Source organism: Leuciscus leuciscus (assembly GCF_965113295.1).
Source record: "Leuciscus leuciscus genome assembly, chromosome: 17".
Taxonomy (NCBI): Eukaryota; Metazoa; Chordata; class Actinopteri; order Cypriniformes; family Leuciscidae; genus Leuciscus; species Leuciscus leuciscus.
The window spans coordinates 28755110-28774831 of NC_138741.1; the positions used below are offsets into that span (position 1 = coordinate 28755110).

General features: G+C 39.7%; 2 protein-coding genes across 5 annotated transcripts in view; both read right to left on the reverse strand.

Moving 5' to 3' along the window:
* coq8ab (coenzyme Q8A-b) overlaps positions 1–14655 on the reverse strand; it is a 189921-nt gene extending 175266 nt beyond the window's left edge. Inside the window, exons 1-7 of one of the 2 annotated variants that reach the window (XM_082142980.1) lie at positions 14000–14655; positions 13295–13414; positions 12924–13169; positions 12668–12734; positions 12497–12571; positions 12280–12405; positions 10663–10748 (exon numbers count right to left, since the gene is read on the reverse strand). In XM_082142980.1, the coding sequence (XP_081999106.1) occupies positions 10663–10748; positions 12280–12405; positions 12497–12571; positions 12668–12734; positions 12924–13169; positions 13295–13399 (705 nt within the window). In that variant the 5' untranslated portion in view covers positions 13400–13414; positions 14000–14655. The remainder of the gene's footprint in view (positions 1–10662; positions 10749–12279; positions 12406–12496; positions 12572–12667; positions 12735–12923; positions 13170–13294; positions 13415–13999) is intronic. The other variant, XM_082142979.1, reaches the window with a different exon arrangement.
* Positions 14656–15115: 460 nt separating this feature from the next.
* LOC309479115 (putative deoxyribonuclease TATDN3) lies at positions 15116–19686 on the reverse strand. 3 transcript variants are annotated; one of them, XM_082143000.1, is made up of 10 exons: positions 19531–19686; positions 19412–19444; positions 19259–19332; positions 19109–19187; positions 18962–19024; positions 16823–16932; positions 16684–16739; positions 16475–16587; positions 15632–15706; positions 15116–15560 (listed from the first exon to the last, which is right to left on the reverse strand). In XM_082143000.1, exons 1-10 carry the CDS (start codon positions 19582–19584, stop codon positions 15417–15419), a joined length of 801 nt encoding a protein of 266 aa, XP_081999126.1. In that variant the 5' UTR covers positions 19585–19686; the 3' UTR covers positions 15116–15416. The 3 variants fall into 3 exon arrangements, with proteins under 3 accessions (XP_081999126.1, XP_081999124.1, XP_081999125.1); XM_082142998.1 differs by having other exon boundaries at positions 15632–15712; XM_082142999.1 differs by having other exon boundaries at positions 15632–15709; positions 19531–19685.
* Positions 19687–19722: the final 36 nt, after the last annotated feature.

The following is a 19722-nucleotide window of genomic DNA, read 5'->3' on the forward strand; positions in this document are numbered from 1 at the left end:
CCAAAAACCAGGGACTAGTTCGCAAAAGTAGGTTTTGGACAAAATCCGACATAGCAGAAAATTTTCCCTGCCTACATCCAAATCGGAGATAGCCATTTTGTCCGCCTTGAGCCAAGGATTCCAACGATATAAGACACTTGATCCTGGGACAAACGGTCTAAGAGTTGTGAGCGATTTAGTACTTTTGGTTGCTGTAGCGCCACCTATGGGCCAATTGGGGTCATACTCTGATAGGTTGTCCCCAAATTGAGGCCTACCATCTGGCCAGGTTTCACGTCTCTAGGCCTTACGGTTTGTCCTGCACGATGCGTTTTACGAATCCTTACAATTACAATAGGGTTTCAGCATTTCATGCTTGAACCCCTAATAAGAATGAAGGCTTTTTGCCAGTTATAGCGCCACCTATGGTCCGATCTCCATGAAACTCTGCATGCTTCCTCACCATGTTCTGACACATATGCTCATCAATTTTTGTGAAGTTCTGAGTTTTCATTTGGGATTTATAGGCTTTTTAGTGTATTTTGCCACGCCCCTTTTCTAAATGACCCTGTTACAGCCACCCAAATGCAAAAGTTCAACTTTTTTTCGATAATTATTGATCTAGAGAGTCCAGAGAATTGTCCTAGACTGGTTTGGTTCCGATCGGGCCAAAAACCAGGGACTAGTTCGCAAAAGTAGGTTTTGGACAAAATCCGACATAGCAGAAAATTTTCCCTGCCTACATCCAAATCGGAGATAGCCATTTTGTCCGCCTTGAGCCAAGGATTCCAACGATATAAGACACTTGATCCTGGGACAAACGGTCTAAGAGTTGTGAGCGATTTAGTACTTTTGGTTGCTGTAGCGCCACCTATGGGCCAATTGGGGTCATACTCTGATAGGTTGTCCCCAAATTGAGGCCTACCATCTGGCCAGGTTTCACGTCTCTAGGCCTTACGGTTTGTCCTGCACGATGCGTTTTACGAATCCTTACAATTACAATAGGGTTTCAGCATTTCATGCTTGAACCCCTAATAAGAATGAAGGCTTTTTGCAAGTTATAGCGCCACCTATGGTCCGATCTCCATGAAACTCTGCATGCTTCCTCACCATGTTCTGACACATATGCTCATCAATTTTTGTGAAGTTCTGAGTTTTCATTTGGGATTTATAGGCTTTTTAGTGTATTTTGCCACGCCCCTTTTCTAAATGACCCTGTTACAGCCAGCCAAATGCAAAAGTTCAACTTTTTTTCGATAATTATTGATCTAGAGAGTCCAGAGAATTGTCCTAGACTGGTTTGGTTCCGATCGGGCCAAAAACCAGGGACTAGTTCGCAAAAGTAGGTTTTGGACAAAATCCGACATAGCAGAAAATTTTCCCTGCCTACATCCAAATCGGAGATAGCCATTTTGTCCGCCTTGAGCCAAGGATTCCAACGATATAAGACACTTGATCCTGGGACAAACGGTCTAAGAGTTGTGAGCGATTTAGTACTTTTGGTTGCTGTAGCGCCACCTATGGGCCAATTGGGGTCATACTCTGATAGGTTGTCCCCAAATTGAGGCCTACCATCTGGCCAGGTTTCACGTCTCTAGGCCTTACGGTTTGTCCTGCACGATGCGTTTTACGAATCCTTACAATTACAATAGGGTTTCAGCATTTCATGCTTGAACCCCTAATAAGAATGAAGGCTTTTTGCCAGTTATAGCGCCACCTATGGTCCGATCTCCATGAAACTCTGCATGCTTCCTCACCATGTTCTGACACATATGCTCATCAATTTTTGTGAAGTTCTGAGTTTTCATTTGGGATTTATAGGCTTTTTAGTGTATTTTGCCACGCCCCTTTTCTAAATGACCCTGTTACAGCCACCCAAATGCAAAAGTTCAACTTTTTTTCGATAATTATTGATCTAGAGAGTCCAGAGAATTGTCCTAGACTGGTTTGGTTCCGATCGGGCCAAAAACCAGGGACTAGTTCGCAAAAGTAGGTTTTGGACAAAATCCGACATAGCAGAAAATTTTCCCTGCCTACATCCAAATCGGAGATAGCCATTTTGTCCGCCTTGAGCCAAGGATTCCAACGATATAAGACACTTGATCCTGGGACAAACGGTCTAAGAGTTGTGAGCGATTTAGTACTTTTGGTTGCTGTAGCGCCACCTATGGGCCAATTGGGGTCATACTCTGATAGGTTGTCCCCAAATTGAGGCCTACCATCTGGCCAGGTTTCACGTCTCTAGGCCTTACGGTTTGTCCTGCACGATGCGTTTTACGAATCCTTACAATTACAATAGGGTTTCAGCATTTCATGCTTGAACCCCTAATAAGAATGAAGGCTTTTTGCCAGTTATAGCGCCACCTATGGTCCGATCTCCATGAAACTCTGCATGCTTCCTCACCATGTTCTGACACATATGCTCATCAATTTTTGTGAAGTTCTGAGTTTTCATTTGGGATTTATAGGCTTTTTAGTGTATTTTGCCACGCCCCTTTTCTAAATGACCCTGTTACAGCCACCCAAATGCAAAAGTTCAACTTTTTTTCGATAATTATTGATCTAGAGAGTCCAGAGAATTGTCCTAGACTGGTTTGGTTCCGATCGGGCCAAAAACCAGGGACTAGTTCGCAAAAGTAGGTTTTGGACAAAATCCGACATAGCAGAAAATTTTCCCTGCCTACATCCAAATCGGAGATAGCCATTTTGTCCGCCTTGAGCCAAGGATTCCAACGATATAAGACACTTGATCCTGGGACAAACGGTCTAAGAGTTGTGAGCGATTTAGTACTTTTGGTTGCTGTAGCGCCACCTATGGGCCAATTGGGGTCATACTCTGATAGGTTGTCCCCAAATTGAGGCCTACCATCTGGCCAGGTTTCACGTCTCTAGGCCTTACGGTTTGTCCTGCACGATGCGTTTTACGAATCCTTACAATTACAATAGGGTTTCAGCATTTCATGCTTGAACCCCTAATAAGAATGAAGGCTTTTTGCAAGTTATAGCGCCACCTATGGTCCGATCTCCATGAAACTCTGCATGCTTCCTCACCATGTTCTGACACATATGCTCATCAATTTTTGTGAAGTTCTGAGTTTTCATTTGGGATTTATAGGCTTTTTAGTGTATTTTGCCACGCCCCTTTTCTAAATGACCCTGTTACAGCCAGCCAAATGCAAAAGTTCAACTTTTTTTCGATAATTATTGATCTAGAGAGTCCAGAGAATTGTCCTAGACTGGTTTGGTTCCGATCGGGCCAAAAACCAGGGACTAGTTCGCAAAAGTAGGTTTTGGACAAAATCCGACATAGCAGAAAATTTTCCCTGCCTACATCCAAATCGGAGATAGCCATTTTGTCCGCCTTGAGCCAAGGATTCCAACGATATAAGACACTTGATCCTGGGACAAACGGTCTAAGAGTTGTGAGCGATTTAGTACTTTTGGTTGCTGTAGCGCCACCTATGGGCCAATTGGGGTCATACTCTGATAGGTTGTCCCCAAATTGAGGCCTACCATCTGGCCAGGTTTCACGTCTCTAGGCCTTACGGTTTGTCCTGCACGATGCGTTTTACGAATCCTTACAATTACAATAGGGTTTCAGCATTTCATGCTTGAACCCCTAATAAGAATGAAGGCTTTTTGCCAGTTATAGCGCCACCTATGGTCCGATCTCCATGAAACTCTGCATGCTTCCTCACCATGTTCTGACACATATGCTCATCAATTTTTGTGAAGTTCTGAGTTTTCATTTGGGATTTATAGGCTTTTTAGTGTATTTTGCCACGCCCCTTTTCTAAATGGCCCTGTTACAGCCAGCCAAATGCAAAAGTTCAACTTTTTTTCGATAATTATTGATCTAGAGAGTCCAGAGAATTGTCCTAGACTGGTTTGGTTCCGATCGGGCCAAAAACCAGGGACTAGTTCGCAAAAGTAGGTTTTGGACAAAATCCGACATAGCAGAAAATTTTCCCTGCCTACATCCAAATCGGAGATAGCCATTTTGTCCGCCTTGAGCCAAGGATTCCAACGATATAAGACACTTGATCCTGGGACAAACGGTCAAAGAGTTATGAGCGATTTAGTACTTTTGGTTGCTGTAGCGCCACCTATGGGCCAATTGGGGTCATACTCTGATAGGTTGTCCCCAAATTGAGGCCTACCATCTGGCCAGGTTTCACGTCTCTAGGCCTTACGGTTTGTCCTGCACGATGCGTTTTACGAATCCTTACAATTACAATAGGGTTTCAGCATTTCATGCTTGAACCCCTAATAAGAATGAAGGCTTTTTGCCAGTTATAGCGCCACCTATGGTCCGATCTCCATGAAACTCTGCATGCTTCCTCACCATGTTCTGACACATATGCTCATCAATTTTTGTGAAGTTCTGAGTTTTCATTTGGGATTTATAGGCTTTTTAGTGTATTTTGCCACGCCCCTTTTCTAAATGACCCTGTTACAGCCACCCAAATGCAAAAGTTCAACTTTTTTTCGATAATTATTGATCTAGAGAGTCCAGAGAATTGTCCTAGACTGGTTTGGTTCCGATCGGGCCAAAAACCAGGGACTAGTTCGCAAAAGTAGGTTTTGGACAAAATCCGACATAGCAGAAAATTTTCCCTGCCTACATCCAAATCGGAGATAGCCATTTTGTCCGCCTTGAGCCAAGGATTCCAACGATATAAGACACTTGATCCTGGGACAAACGGTCTAAGAGTTGTGAGCGATTTAGTACTTTTGGTTGCTGTAGCGCCACCTATGGGCCAATTGGGGTCATACTCTGATAGGTTGTCCCCAAATTGAGGCCTACCATCTGGCCAGGTTTCACGTCTCTAGGCCTTACGGTTTGTCCTGCACGATGCGTTTTACGAATCCTTACAATTACAATAGGGTTTCAGCATTTCATGCTTGAACCCCTAATAAGAATGAAGGCTTTTTGCAAGTTATAGCGCCACCTATGGTCCGATCTCCATGAAACTCTGCATGCTTCCTCACCATGTTCTGACACATATGCTCATCAATTTTTGTGAAGTTCTGAGTTTTCATTTGGGATTTATAGGCTTTTTAGTGTATTTTGCCACGCCCCTTTTCTAAATGACCCTGTTACAGCCAGCCAAATGCAAAAGTTCAACTTTTTTTCGATAATTATTGATCTAGAGAGTCCAGAGAATTGTCCTAGACTGGTTTGGTTCCGATCGGGCCAAAAACCAGGGACTAGTTCGCAAAAGTAGGTTTTGGACAAAATCCGACATAGCAGAAAATTTTCCCTGCCTACATCCAAATCGGAGATAGCCATTTTGTCCGCCTTGAGCCAAGGATTCCAACGATATAAGACACTTGATCCTGGGACAAACGGTCTAAGAGTTGTGAGCGATTTAGTACTTTTGGTTGCTGTAGCGCCACCTATGGGCCAATTGGGGTCATACTCTGATAGGTTGTCCCCAAATTGAGGCCTACCATCTGGCCAGGTTTCACGTCTCTAGGCCTTACGGTTTGTCCTGCACGATGCGTTTTACGAATCCTTACAATTACAATAGGGTTTCAGCATTTCATGCTTGAACCCCTAATAAGAATGAAGGCTTTTTGCCAGTTATAGCGCCACCTATGGTCCGATCTCCATGAAACTCTGCATGCTTCCTCACCATGTTCTGACACATATGCTCATCAATTTTTGTGAAGTTCTGAGTTTTCATTTGGGATTTATAGGCTTTTTAGTGTATTTTGCCACGCCCCTTTTCTAAATGACCCTGTTACAGCCACCCAAATGCAAAAGTTCAACTTTTTTTCGATAATTATTGATCTAGAGAGTCCAGAGAATTGTCCTAGACTGGTTTGGTTCCGATCGGGCCAAAAACCAGGGACTAGTTCGCAAAAGTAGGTTTTGGACAAAATCCGACATAGCAGAAAATTTTCCCTGCCTACATCCAAATCGGAGATAGCCATTTTGTCCGCCTTGAGCCAAGGATTCCAACGATATAAGACACTTGATCCTGGGACAAACGGTCTAAGAGTTGTGAGCGATTTAGTACTTTTGGTTGCTGTAGCGCCACCTATGGGCCAATTGGGGTCATACTCTGATAGGTTGTCCCCAAATTGAGGCCTACCATCTGGCCAGGTTTCACGTCTCTAGGCCTTACGGTTTGTCCTGCACGATGCGTTTTACGAATCCTTACAATTACAATAGGGTTTCAGCATTTCATGCTTGAACCCCTAATAAGAATGAAGGCTTTTTGCAAGTTATAGCGCCACCTATGGTCCGATCTCCATGAAACTCTGCATGCTTCCTCACCATGTTCTGACACATATGCTCATCAATTTTTGTGAAGTTCTGAGTTTTCATTTGGGATTTATAGGCTTTTTAGTGTATTTTGCCACGCCCCTTTTCTAAATGACCCTGTTACAGCCAGCCAAATGCAAAAGTTCAACTTTTTTTCGATAATTATTGATCTAGAGAGTCCAGAGAATTGTCCTAGACTGGTTTGGTTCCGATCGGGCCAAAAACCAGGGACTAGTTCGCAAAAGTAGGTTTTGGACAAAATCCGACATAGCAGAAAATTTTCCCTGCCTACATCCAAATCGGAGATAGCCATTTTGTCCGCCTTGAGCCAAGGATTCCAACGATATAAGACACTTGATCCTGGGACAAACGGTCTAAGAGTTGTGAGCGATTTAGTACTTTTGGTTGCTGTAGCGCCACCTATGGGCCAATTGGGGTCATACTCTGATAGGTTGTCCCCAAATTGAGGCCTACCATCTGGCCAGGTTTCACGTCTCTAGGCCTTACGGTTTGTCCTGCACGATGCGTTTTACGAATCCTTACAATTACAATAGGGTTTCAGCATTTCATGCTTGAACCCCTAATAAGAATGAAGGCTTTTTGCCAGTTATAGCGCCACCTATGGTCCGATCTCCATGAAACTCTGCATGCTTCCTCACCATGTTCTGACACATATGCTCATCAATTTTTGTGAAGTTCTGAGTTTTCATTTGGGATTTATAGGCTTTTTAGTGTATTTTGCCACGCCCCTTTTCTAAATGACCCTGTTACAGCCACCCAAATGCAAAAGTTCAACTTTTTTTCGATAATTATTGATCTAGAGAGTCCAGAGAATTGTCCTAGACTGGTTTGGTTCCGATCGGGCCAAAAACCAGGGACTAGTTCGCAAAAGTAGGTTTTGGACAAAATCCGACATAGCAGAAAATTTTCCCTGCCTACATCCAAATCGGAGATAGCCATTTTGTCCGCCTTGAGCCAAGGATTCCAACGATATAAGACACTTGATCCTGGGACAAACGGTCTAAGAGTTGTGAGCGATTTAGTACTTTTGGTTGCTGTAGCGCCACCTATGGGCCAATTGGGGTCATACTCTGATAGGTTGTCCCCAAATTGAGGCCTACCATCTGGCCAGGTTTCACGTCTCTAGGCCTTACGGTTTGTCCTGCACGATGCGTTTTACGAATCCTTACAATTACAATAGGGTTTCAGCATTTCATGCTTGAACCCCTAATAAGAATGAAGGCTTTTTGCAAGTTATAGCGCCACCTATGGTCCGATCTCCATGAAACTCTGCATGCTTCCTCACCATGTTCTGACACATATGCTCATCAATTTTTGTGAAGTTCTGAGTTTTCATTTGGGATTTATAGGCTTTTTAGTGTATTTTGCCACGCCCCTTTTCTAAATGACCCTGTTACAGCCAGCCAAATGCAAAAGTTCAACTTTTTTTCGATAATTATTGATCTAGAGAGTCCAGAGAATTGTCCTAGACTGGTTTGGTTCCGATCGGGCCAAAAACCAGGGACTAGTTCGCAAAAGTAGGTTTTGGACAAAATCCGACATAGCAGAAAATTTTCCCTGCCTACATCCAAATCGGAGATAGCCATTTTGTCCGCCTTGAGCCAAGGATTCCAACGATATAAGACACTTGATCCTGGGACAAACGGTCTAAGAGTTGTGAGCGATTTAGTACTTTTGGTTGCTGTAGCGCCACCTATGGGCCAATTGGGGTCATACTCTGATAGGTTGTCCCCAAATTGAGGCCTACCATCTGGCCAGGTTTCACGTCTCTAGGCCTTACGGTTTGTCCTGCACGATGCGTTTTACGAATCCTTACAATTACAATAGGGTTTCAGCATTTCATGCTTGAACCCCTAATAAGAATGAAGGCTTTTTGCCAGTTATAGCGCCACCTATGGTCCGATCTCCATGAAACTCTGCATGCTTCCTCACCATGTTCTGACACATATGCTCATCAATTTTTGTGAAGTTCTGAGTTTTCATTTGGGATTTATAGGCTTTTTAGTGTATTTTGCCACGCCCCTTTTCTAAATGGCCCTGTTACAGCCAGCCAAATGCAAAAGTTCAACTTTTTTTCGATAATTATTGATCTAGAGAGTCCAGAGAATTGTCCTAGACTGGTTTGGTTCCGATCGGGCCAAAAACCAGGGACTAGTTCGCAAAAGTAGGTTTTGGACAAAATCCGACATAGCAGAAAATTTTCCCTGCCTACATCCAAATCGGAGATAGCCATTTTGTCCGCCTTGAGCCAAGGATTCCAACGATATAAGACACTTGATCCTGGGACAAACGGTCAAAGAGTTATGAGCGATTTAGTACTTTTGGTTGCTGTAGCGCCACCTATGGGCCAATTGGGGTCATACTCTGATAGGTTGTCCCCAAATTGAGGCCTACCATCTGGCCAGGTTTCACGTCTCTAGGCCTTACGGTTTGTCCTGCACGATGCGTTTTACGAATCCTTACAATTACAATAGGGTTTCAGCATTTCATGCTTGAACCCCTAATAAGAATGAAGGCTTTTTGCCAGTTATAGCGCCACCTATGGTCCGATCTCCATGAAACTCTGCATGCTTCCTCACCATGTTCTGACACATATGCTCATCAATTTTTGTGAAGTTCTGAGTTTTCATTTGGGATTTATAGGCTTTTTAGTGTATTTTGCCACGCCCCTTTTCTAAATGACCCTGTTACAGCCACCCAAATGCAAAAGTTCAACTTTTTTTCGATAATTATTGATCTAGAGAGTCCAGAGAATTGTCCTAGACTGGTTTGGTTCCGATCGGGCCAAAAACCAGGGACTAGTTCGCAAAAGTAGGTTTTGGACAAAATCCGACATAGCAGAAAATTTTCCCTGCCTACATCCAAATCGGAGATAGCCATTTTGTCCGCCTTGAGCCAAGGATTCCAACGATATAAGACACTTGATCCTGGGACAAACGGTCTAAGAGTTGTGAGCGATTTAGTACTTTTGGTTGCTGTAGCGCCACCTATGGGCCAATTGGGGTCATACTCTGATAGGTTGTCCCCAAATTGAGGCCTACCATCTGGCCAGGTTTCACGTCTCTAGGCCTTACGGTTTGTCCTGCACGATGCGTTTTACGAATCCTTACAATTACAATAGGGTTTCAGCATTTCATGCTTGAACCCCTAATAATAAAAATCTGTACAATTACAATAGGGTTTCAGCATTTCATGCTTGAACCCCTAATAAAAATCAGTACAATTACAATAGGGTTTCAGCATTTCATGCTTGAACCCCTAATAAGAAGAGACGTTTTTGCCAGTTATAGCACCACCTATTGTCCGATCTTCACGAAACTTGGCATGCTTCTTCACCATGTTAGGACACATATGCTCATCGATTTTTGTGAAGTTTGAGGTTTTCCCTTAGGTTGTATAGGCTTTTGAGTGTTTTTTGTCCCTCCACTTTCCTAAATGACCCTGTTACAGCCAGGCAAATGCAAAAGTTCAACTTTTTTTCGATAATTATTTATCTAGAGAGTCCAGAGAATTGTCCTAGACTGGTCTGGTTCCAATTGGACCAAAAACCAGGGACTAGTTTGCCAAAGTAGGCTTTGGACAAAAGTGGCCATATAAATTCTTTTTTTGCTCAAATCGCGATTTGGAGATAGCCAGGTTGTTCGTCTGGAGCCAGGGATCACAGTGATGCTAAATTTGAGCCTCTATGACAAAGTATGTAGGAGTTATGAGCAATTTAGTAAATGTGGTCATTATAGCACCACCTATTGGCCAATCTGGGCCATATTTTGATAGGTTTTCCCCAAATTGAGCACTATCATTTGGCCAAGTTTCAAGGTTCCAGCTGTTACGGTTTGGGCTGCACAATGCGTTTTACGGCAGAAGAATAATAATAATAATAATAATAAAAATCAGTACAATTACAATAGGGTTTCAGCATTTCATGCTTGAACCCCTAATAATAATGTAATTAGTGAAATGACGCAGGAGAAGGAAGTTCTCAAAGTTCTCTTTACATACATTATGTACAGTCATTTTTGCTTATTGGTGTGGTTGAATTGGATCATCGAAGGTCAGCAGCAAAGACATTGTTTAATAAAGTGAGATTAAATACATAAAGTATATTATTCATTTTGAGGAATAGTGAATGTTTCTGTGCAAATGAGATGAGTAAATGCATGCTCACATTCATTTTAAAACTACAGTAACTTGTGTTATATACTGTATTATATGTATTTGAAAAAGTAACTCAGATATTTTGTTGTAAATTTAAAAGTAATCTGTTACTTATTACTTGAAAAATGTAATCTTATAACGTAACTCACTTTACTTGTAATGCATTATCCCCAACACTGACTTTAAGATGTAAAAGCGGTTTGTGTTTTCAACTCTCACATTTGAGGCTATACCATCATTTGCTGGGTGGGCATGAAGTCGGCGCTCTGTCGAACACGGTCAAAGATCTTTGCAAGCTGAGGGTTGATGAAAGCATCGTCTATGGACAAGAAAAGATGAGCAGAACCAAAGATCAATGTGTAGCAGATCATGCAAACATGCTATAGGTGAACTCTGAACATGTACTTTTACAGCATGAAGCACTAAAAAAAGCTTTGCATGGTTATTGTGGCCAGCTGGTTTTCTTATTTTGGGTCGTGACATATTCCAGCTAAATGCGTCCTTCACCTCAATGACATGGCACACAATACACCTTAATGACATTGCACATAATACATTACTGCCCTTTTAAAAGACAACAACAGATTAAAAGAGACTTAATGTGACCTTATCAGCTATCTGTCTGGAACTACTTTCCTTTTTAACAAGTGGAAAGATACAGAATGCAGTTGGCAACACAGACAGCCATACACTGTGTCGAGGGGAAGGGGTGTAATGATATTTCAGAATGACATCTGTGTCAGATTCTTAGCAGGAATAATCCCTGCTGTGTGTGGCAGTATAGCAAACAGGTCAAAGGCAAGGGTAGTTGCCAAATCAGAGAAAACAAGTGGTAAAAACAAGCATTTGACAACACATATTCCATCCTATTTTTAAATAATTGTGATAAATTAGTAATGGCAAATTAAATTTAAATGAATGGTGCCATTATGATGCTAAACAGTTGTGTGTGGTTGCCAGGGTGTTGCTATTTACTGATCAGAAGTCAAATGACCAAATCCATTCAGATCCCTGATCGGCAATCACCTCTAATAAAAAAATTATTCTAGAATTTATTCAAAAAAAAAATAAAATAAAAAAAAAATATATATATATATATATATATATATATATATATATTGCAGTGGTGTTTTAAAATTAGGCAAAGTCCTTGCAGTTTTAAAAAAATAAATAAATTGTATATCAAATGTAAATCAAATGTAACTTCATTCAATTCTATTTAGTATTTTGACACTATGTAATTAATGTTCTATTTATTAAAACCAAGCATAAATCTAATCAAGTTAGTGTTATTACGCAGTTTTACATTTATTCTAAAATAACTAAAGGCACTAATATAAAATATAAAAATGTTAATTAAAAAAAATAAAAATTTACTTTTTTTTTTTTTTTAATTGCTCACAAAAAAATCATGTTTTCAGGCTTTTGAATTAGTTTTCCTATTAACGCCTCATTTTGTTCATATAGACCAATTCGTGAACTCACACATAAACAAGAGGCGGGATTAATCACATGAACCAATCATAACTGTTCATTTCCAATCATAGTGCGATAGACTTGGCATCCCGTTGTAACTTTACCTGCTGGTGTCGCTGTGGGACAGTGTTACTTTAGAAAAACAATTGATTCATACACTTTTAAATGTCGTATTTTGTTATATTTACGCTGTTTTATTTTTAAAATATCGATTGTTTTCTCATCCAATTTCTTTGAGGAGACACTGCCACCTCAGAGGAAACATGCCTGATCTAGGGTACTTCAAATAAATAATTTAGCTTGCACTGAATTAAAAACATTTGTAATGATGTTCATTATCTCTACAGACAGATGTGTTTGGAGGAATCTCTCACCCTGAATGCTGAGCATCTGTCCTAGTTTAAGTGCTGCTCCTCTCACTTTGCAGAGAGTCCGAACAATCCTTTCAGCATTGGCTTCTGATATGAACGGGTTTGAGTCCAGAATTGCTTTTTTCTGTCCTGCCAAAGCGGAGAGAGGAATAAAATAACCCAACTTGTAAATCACAGCCAATCAATTACTGAACCATAATGTCCAACCACATGTTCCCACCTGATTTCCCTCCAGATGCAAGACTCTTCTTTGCCACTTCAGCAATGGCTCCAATGCCCAGTCCAACTGCTAAACCTGTGGGAATCATGAAATATTTTGCATTTGCTTGTTTGCCAAAGCCTTTTTTGAGCAATTAAACAAGCAATCACACTATAATGGGTGTTATCTCACCTCCAAAGTTCACCAGCCTTCCCAGCCTCGTGACTGGCACTTTTCTCTCTCTGGAACTCTCACTTAACTGAGAAAACAACAGTAACAAATATAATTGGAGAAGGTGTTTTATAGTCACTGCTTTAAGATAAAATTATAATTGTAATGCTGCATAAATGTTAAAGTACTCAAAGTAAATCAGACCTTAATATTTAAACTTCAACACTTTTAATCAGGGCTGTGTATTAACAAGAATTTACAGTTTAGGGTGCTGTACCACTTGCTTATGTTTTCTGGAATCAGGTGTTTTGGCATCTTTGGTTGTGTCGACACCTTCTCTTTTCAGTCCACTGTAATATCTGTTATCTTGATGGAATAAACAGATCTGTCCATAGACGTGCTGTTGAGCTGGACAAATCTCTCCAAATAGCCTGTGTCCAGATCTCCCCAAATACCTGTCACGACCCCTGGCACATTCAACAACGCCACTAAAGCTGGAGGCATCTCGGTGGCTGTCATACTCCTGAAACCAAGCGTGCAGGACAAAGTAAAAAATCTGGTTTAGATGAATAGATGAAGCTTTGGAAATGTTGACTTCAAATCATGGCAGATATAAACTCAACTCAGACAGCAGCTTGTCAATCTTACCTGTTCTTTCAGGTGAGGCGTGTTAAAACGGACTCGTTTTTGACCTCCGAGTGTAACTTTTCTGAACCTGTTGATTCCCCTCATTAATAACATTTCAGCGGCCATTGTTACCTTTCAGAGCTGTAAAAGCAGAAGAACTGTCAGACTATTGCTTTTGGATATATATATATATATATATATATATATATATATATATATATATATATATATATATACTAAAACTTTACTTAAAACACAAAAGAGCTTCCGTTAAAAAATAAACTTTAACTTAGATACAATCTAAATCCTTAAACATAAAACTAGTTTAATTTATATTGAAGCACTAAAATAACAACAAAAAACTATATAGACACACTTAAAAAATAATAAAAATGGCAAAACACAAAATGACTAATATACACAATTTATATATATATATATATATATATATATATAAACACTGCTATATTGAGATACTATTATATTTTTTTATTCATATTTTTAATAAAATATATACACATATAGCCTATAAACTACACTTTACAGCAGTTCAGAAATTAAAAATGCATTCTCCATTGGATTCAGAACGAACCCTGTTCAATTCTACAGAGATTCAACCTCCATTAAACAAATTAGTGCGTGAAGTGAACAGACCAAACAAAGCTTTCTGATCGCCTACAAGATCGCTGTTTTTAAAGCAATAAAACGACTTACTTAATTAATGACTTACTTAATCCTTAATGACATTCACTGAAGTCTTCATTTATGATAGGCTACAACTACATTAGACTATGCTCAAACTCCATTAAGTTTCCGTGAGCTGTCCAAACATACGATGACATGCAATGAAACAGTGTGGAAACAGTGATCTAATCTGTGAGGATCTTGAGACAGCAGCAAATGTTACAAGCAGCCAAAAACGGATTCACTAAACGCTTCTTCCTCCAGGTGGCGCTACGGACAGGGTTGCCAAGTCTGCGTTACAAAACTAGCCCAAAGGCCCATCAAAATTAGGCCAAAAGTAGACCAATGACCATTTCCCATACATAAAAAATATCCGGTTTCACAAACAAGGCTTATTAAACCTAGTCCCAGACTAAAATACATGTTGAACTGAAAGCACCTTGCAGTGACATATCTTAAAATACGTCAGTGCTGTTGTTATGTCTCAAGATCATAGACTGTAGATCAAGATGCACATAAGTAATGGTTTTTTTTCCCTCATGCACGTTTATAAAAGCTACTTAAATGCCCTAATTGAACTAAGGCACAATCCTGGCTTAATATAAGCCCTCTCTGTGAATGTGACATTCCCATATTTTATAGTCTTCATTATGCAAAATGAAGAACACTGTCCTATATTGTAGTGATCAAAAAACTTAACATCTAGCAGTTTTATCACTGGTAGAATATATATATAAAAAAATGTGTACAAGCTTTTTGTCTAATATAATTTTTTGCAATAATATATATGTCAAACCTTTAACCCGTGGGGGGAAAAAATCAATCCGCAGCGAGAGTTTAAAAGTAGCCCAATTATGCAGGAAAACCTCAGACTTGGCAACCCTGACTACAGACCCCCTAGTGTTTAGATTAGAGACGGAACTATTATTGTATTTTCTGCCATCTACTGGTAAAAGCAAGTTCTGCATTATTATTTTTCACTCACTTTTTTTTATTACACTAACTTTTATTGTGGCCTTCCATTTCTTTCTATTTACCCTAAAGAACAATGCTGTCTTTGACTCTCCTATAAATATCCTGCAAAAAATCTTCACATGCTTACATTAGCTCGTGGTAAACTTGTTGCTCAATGACTTCATAAACAGGTTTGAGATCCACTGTACATACAGTATTTGTTTTTAATACAGCTTTTAAGCAATAATCCAATATTGTTTTGAGATCACAACAACAACAAAAAACTGCGGTCATTTGCAGTCATTCCTCCGAATCGGAACAATAGGCTATTTTGAATCAAAAAACCCCAAATGATAAATCAAGTCAAATAAATGAAAATAAGCAATGTCTTCTGAAAAAAAAAAAGAATCTTGATATTTTCTTGATCTTAATTTCTACACAACAATGCACATTTGTTTGTTTAAAGGACAGCTTTAAGCAGCTTTGCCGAGGTGCGGTATTAATGTCAAGCTTTGATAAATGTTTTTAATTTGGGGAACAGGTGCAGGGCATTCTGGGTAGTGACCTCTATGACCTTCTCCAAGGGAATTCCTTTGATTTTGGCGATATATTCGGCACTAATGCTGATGTTCCTTGGTACATTCCTCACCTAGAGTAAAAACACAGATGTAAATAAACGTCAAATCATGTTTATAACAGAAAAACTAAAAGCTGCCGTACCTGCTTCTCAGGTCCCAGCGCAGGAGCGTCCGTCTCTAAACACATGCTCTCCAGAGGAACCTGCTTCACCAGCTTCTGCTTCTTATCAAAGGTGGATATCATGTGATGTGTGACTAATAAATGCACTGAGGTGTTATTGTAAATTATAGAAACAGTAGAAACACTACAAGTTAAACGTTTGGACAAGATCTTAAGAACATTTTCATATAAAGACTTTCACTTAAATGCTTGAAATTAGTTTGTAGACAAATATAAATTATATATATATATATAGTAAAATCTTAAAAAAATGTATTCATCAAATTTGATTGAGAATGAAGAAGCCCAAATATTTAAAAATATAAAAAAAATTTGTTTTATTTGTTTGACATTTCGGTCACTACATAATTCTCATATTTACATTTCTGTTCATTTTTACTGTTCAATTATACTTCATTGTTCAAGCTTTTGATTTGGAGTGTGTGTCTATTAGCAGACCACATACTGTGAAGAGAGCTTGCAAATATTGGCATGAGGAGTCAAAACTAAGGTGGCCGAGAGAGCTCAATAGAAAACACTTAAGAAAACACATGCAACTTAAGAAAACACATGCAAATAGAAAAAAACACCCGCAAATTAAGAAAACATCTTCATCAGTTTCACATCTTCAGCGTGTTTCTGTATTTGATGGTGTTGTGAACTTCTGCAGTGTGTTTCTGTATTTGATGGTGTTGTGATTATTTGGAGCACAAATGTGTTGTGAAACTAAAGATGTTTTTCTATTTGCATGTGTTTTCTTCAGTTGCAGCGCATTGAGCTCTCTCGGCCACCGTGCAAAACCTTTTAACAGTAGGTTATATTTACCTGATCACTCCTTACAATGGATGGAGGTATTGAGAAAAAATAACCAGCTTTCACACCCTCCATTGCAACCGAAGGTTTTCCGTCAAATGCATGAAGAAGTGCATTTTCTACCCCTTATAGAAAACAGACAAGATTGAAATCATGAAAAGCAACAGATTTATGAATAAGCAAGCACTGTTTGTCATGCATGTTTTGGTATGTATGAATACCCAGCTCCTTCAAAAGATGGATGGTTGGTCTTCCAGCAGATCTTGAGTGTACATTCCTAACAGACAAAACTCTATATGAAAGATCATAATGTAATTTTTAATGTTCACAAATATACAAAGCCAGAAGCATGACACTTACAGAGGCAGATTTAACTGTTTCGCGATTTCAGCCTGTCGAATGAGTACCTGTCTCTGTCCGTCTTTCCCAGCGTCACTGTTGACTACACGTGGCGTGAAATCCAGGCCGACCTATATGTAATGATACACATTTAAACATGTATAAAAACATCATAACACTAAATAGTTCATTTAGGCACTGATGGAGGAGGAAGACTTTGTTTTTTGCCTGCATTAACAAAAGTTTGACCAACAAATGTTGGACTGCTCATTGCATTATGCAGTGGTGAAACTATTTTTTAGACAATTAAAGGTAGGGTGTGCAATTTTTTGAAAAACTCTAAACTCTCTTCTCATCCAGATAGCAATTAATAATAGAAGTGGTCTAAATATTAAAACATGTACATATATCTTTTGTGGAAGTCTCAGGACCAAAAGATGTTCGTCCAATCATTGCATTCGGTCCGAATCCAATGATAGGATATCCTACCTGTCTGTCAACATATCTATTTCCATACCTCTGCTTCTCGCTCAGACATCACACATCATCAGCGCGTTTCGTAAAGCTTATGCAGAGTTAGACAGACAGCAACAACAGCAGCCTTTTACAGTTCCACCTGAACCAAAACAACGAGCTTATGCTGCATTCACGCTGTGTCATAACCGTAATTACGACATGGCAACCCGCTGTTCACGTCCTCAGTTTTGCATTTATGCGTTTCTATGTCAACACTTTCAACAGCAAAATGAACCTGCAGCAGTCAGGTGGTACAATTAGCTCTTTAAGTTGTTTACGTTCATTATTATTGTAATGTTATGTGCTTTGAGACATGAGGTAATTTAACGCCTTCTCTCGTGACGTTTTTGTTTGTTTTTGTTTGCTCTGGCTGTACGCGTTCATGAAGGAGTAGGCCTGTCACGATAACAAATTTTGCTAGACGATAAATTGTCCAAGAAATTATTGCGATAAACGATAATATTGTCGCTCTGAGACATTTTTCATCTAATATAATGATAATGGCATAATAATGCAGGTACACCTTTCCAAAGATCTATAAACTTTTATTTCTAAATAATATTAAACATTGAAATCGGAAAACACTTTAAATATCCACAAAAAATTAACAAAACTACCAAAAACAATAAAAGCAATGGACTCTCAGTGTCTGTTAACAAAAAAATTCACTTGAATAAATACCAAAAACAATAAATAAAATGGATGTAAACAAAATTGCACTTCAAAAAATATTAAACATTAGGCTCAGACATAAATAGTGATATATTCCATAACAGGCTAAACTGCGGTTAGGACCTTTGTAAACAAATTAAAAAAAGCCTCAACAGGCCATATCACACCATTTTGCACTGTCCTCCAGTTACTTTGTCGACTAAACGCCCGAGTGATTGTGTACTGTCGGGAAGACGGAGACGCACTTTATTGCGTGTATATGCTACGCACTGAAAATACTTGGTTAGGATTAGGGGTGAGGAGTGCGTGCGTATTACACGCCATAAAGTGCGTATCATATGCACGCAAAAACTATTTTTGGCGTATAAATGGCACGAGAAATAACATTCGTGGTATAGATACGCATTTTCATGAGATCGGGCTCGCTGTCGCGTTTCGCTTTGAAACCAATTCCATCTTTTCCTTTTTTTTCCCCTCCAACTCACAACTAGCGTCTTCTCTCTCTCCCGGCAGTCGCCGCAAGCAGTCCCGCTTTCCCATACAAAGACCATGTGACTGACAAGCGCTGCGGCGCCGCCTCCCCACACAAAGACCATGCAACTGACAAGAGGGTTCACACTCCTCCTATACGCTAAGGAACCGAGAGTGGTCATCCAGTCTCTTTGGTAGAGAGAGAGAGACGAGGAAAACAAACAAGCATGCAAATGGAATTATCGCGGCCGGAAAAATTATCGAGCTCATTTTTTTTATCGTGCGATTAATTGATTCATTGACTATCGCGACAGGCCTATGAAGGAGGTGTGGCTTTGGAGACGCTGTGAAGAGAGGGTGGGTGGGTTCTTATGCTTTCAGAGCTAACTTGCTATTGCTAGCCTCTCTGAAATTGCCTACCCTACCTTTAAGGGATTAAAATCTTACAGAACTATATTCTCTACTTATAACAACTAGTTAGACATACAGTATATGTCTAACCTCACCAATAGCCACAATGTGCTCTTTGTATTTGTCAATCAGCGGTAATGCAGCATCTAAATCCTGTGGGGCAGAAAATAAGGAAACTGTGTCAGCTGTAAGACAGTAAATAAAATAAATGTATCTTAATACGCATATGTTTCAGACCTCTGGTACGGCTCCTCTGGGTTGTGCTGGATCTTGGACAGGATGAACTCCAAGACATGGCATAATGAATCCAGGGAACCTATAGGAAATTAAAGCCATTTAATATTGAGTTTGCTGAAAATAATACACAAGATCATATGTAAGATATACCTTTGTGAGAGCTGTATAATTTTCTCAAATTCACCAGCATGCTCTGCTACAGCAAGAAGGGCAACAAGCCCAGCCTAAAAAATTAAAACAAACATTACTGCACTCTTAATATGGATATCAGATTTGACAGAGAATACAGATTGAAAGAGGTACCTTTTTAGACTCTCCAATGACATCATCAATGTCCTAAATAAACACAACACACACTCATTAAGGAACTTCTCAGATAGTTCCATAGTATTATGAACATTGCAACTCTTTTTCTTTCTTACACTGTCAAAATCCTCGGCAGAAATATGACAGTGACAGTCGATATATCCTTGCATAGATGTATATTTTCAGATCGTTGAAAACCACAGTCCACACGGATCGCTCTATGTAAAATAGTACAGAACAGGATGTGACGAATCCCACGACAGCGAAGGCTTATGTCATGAATATTAATTAGGTCCTCCAGCGTTGCT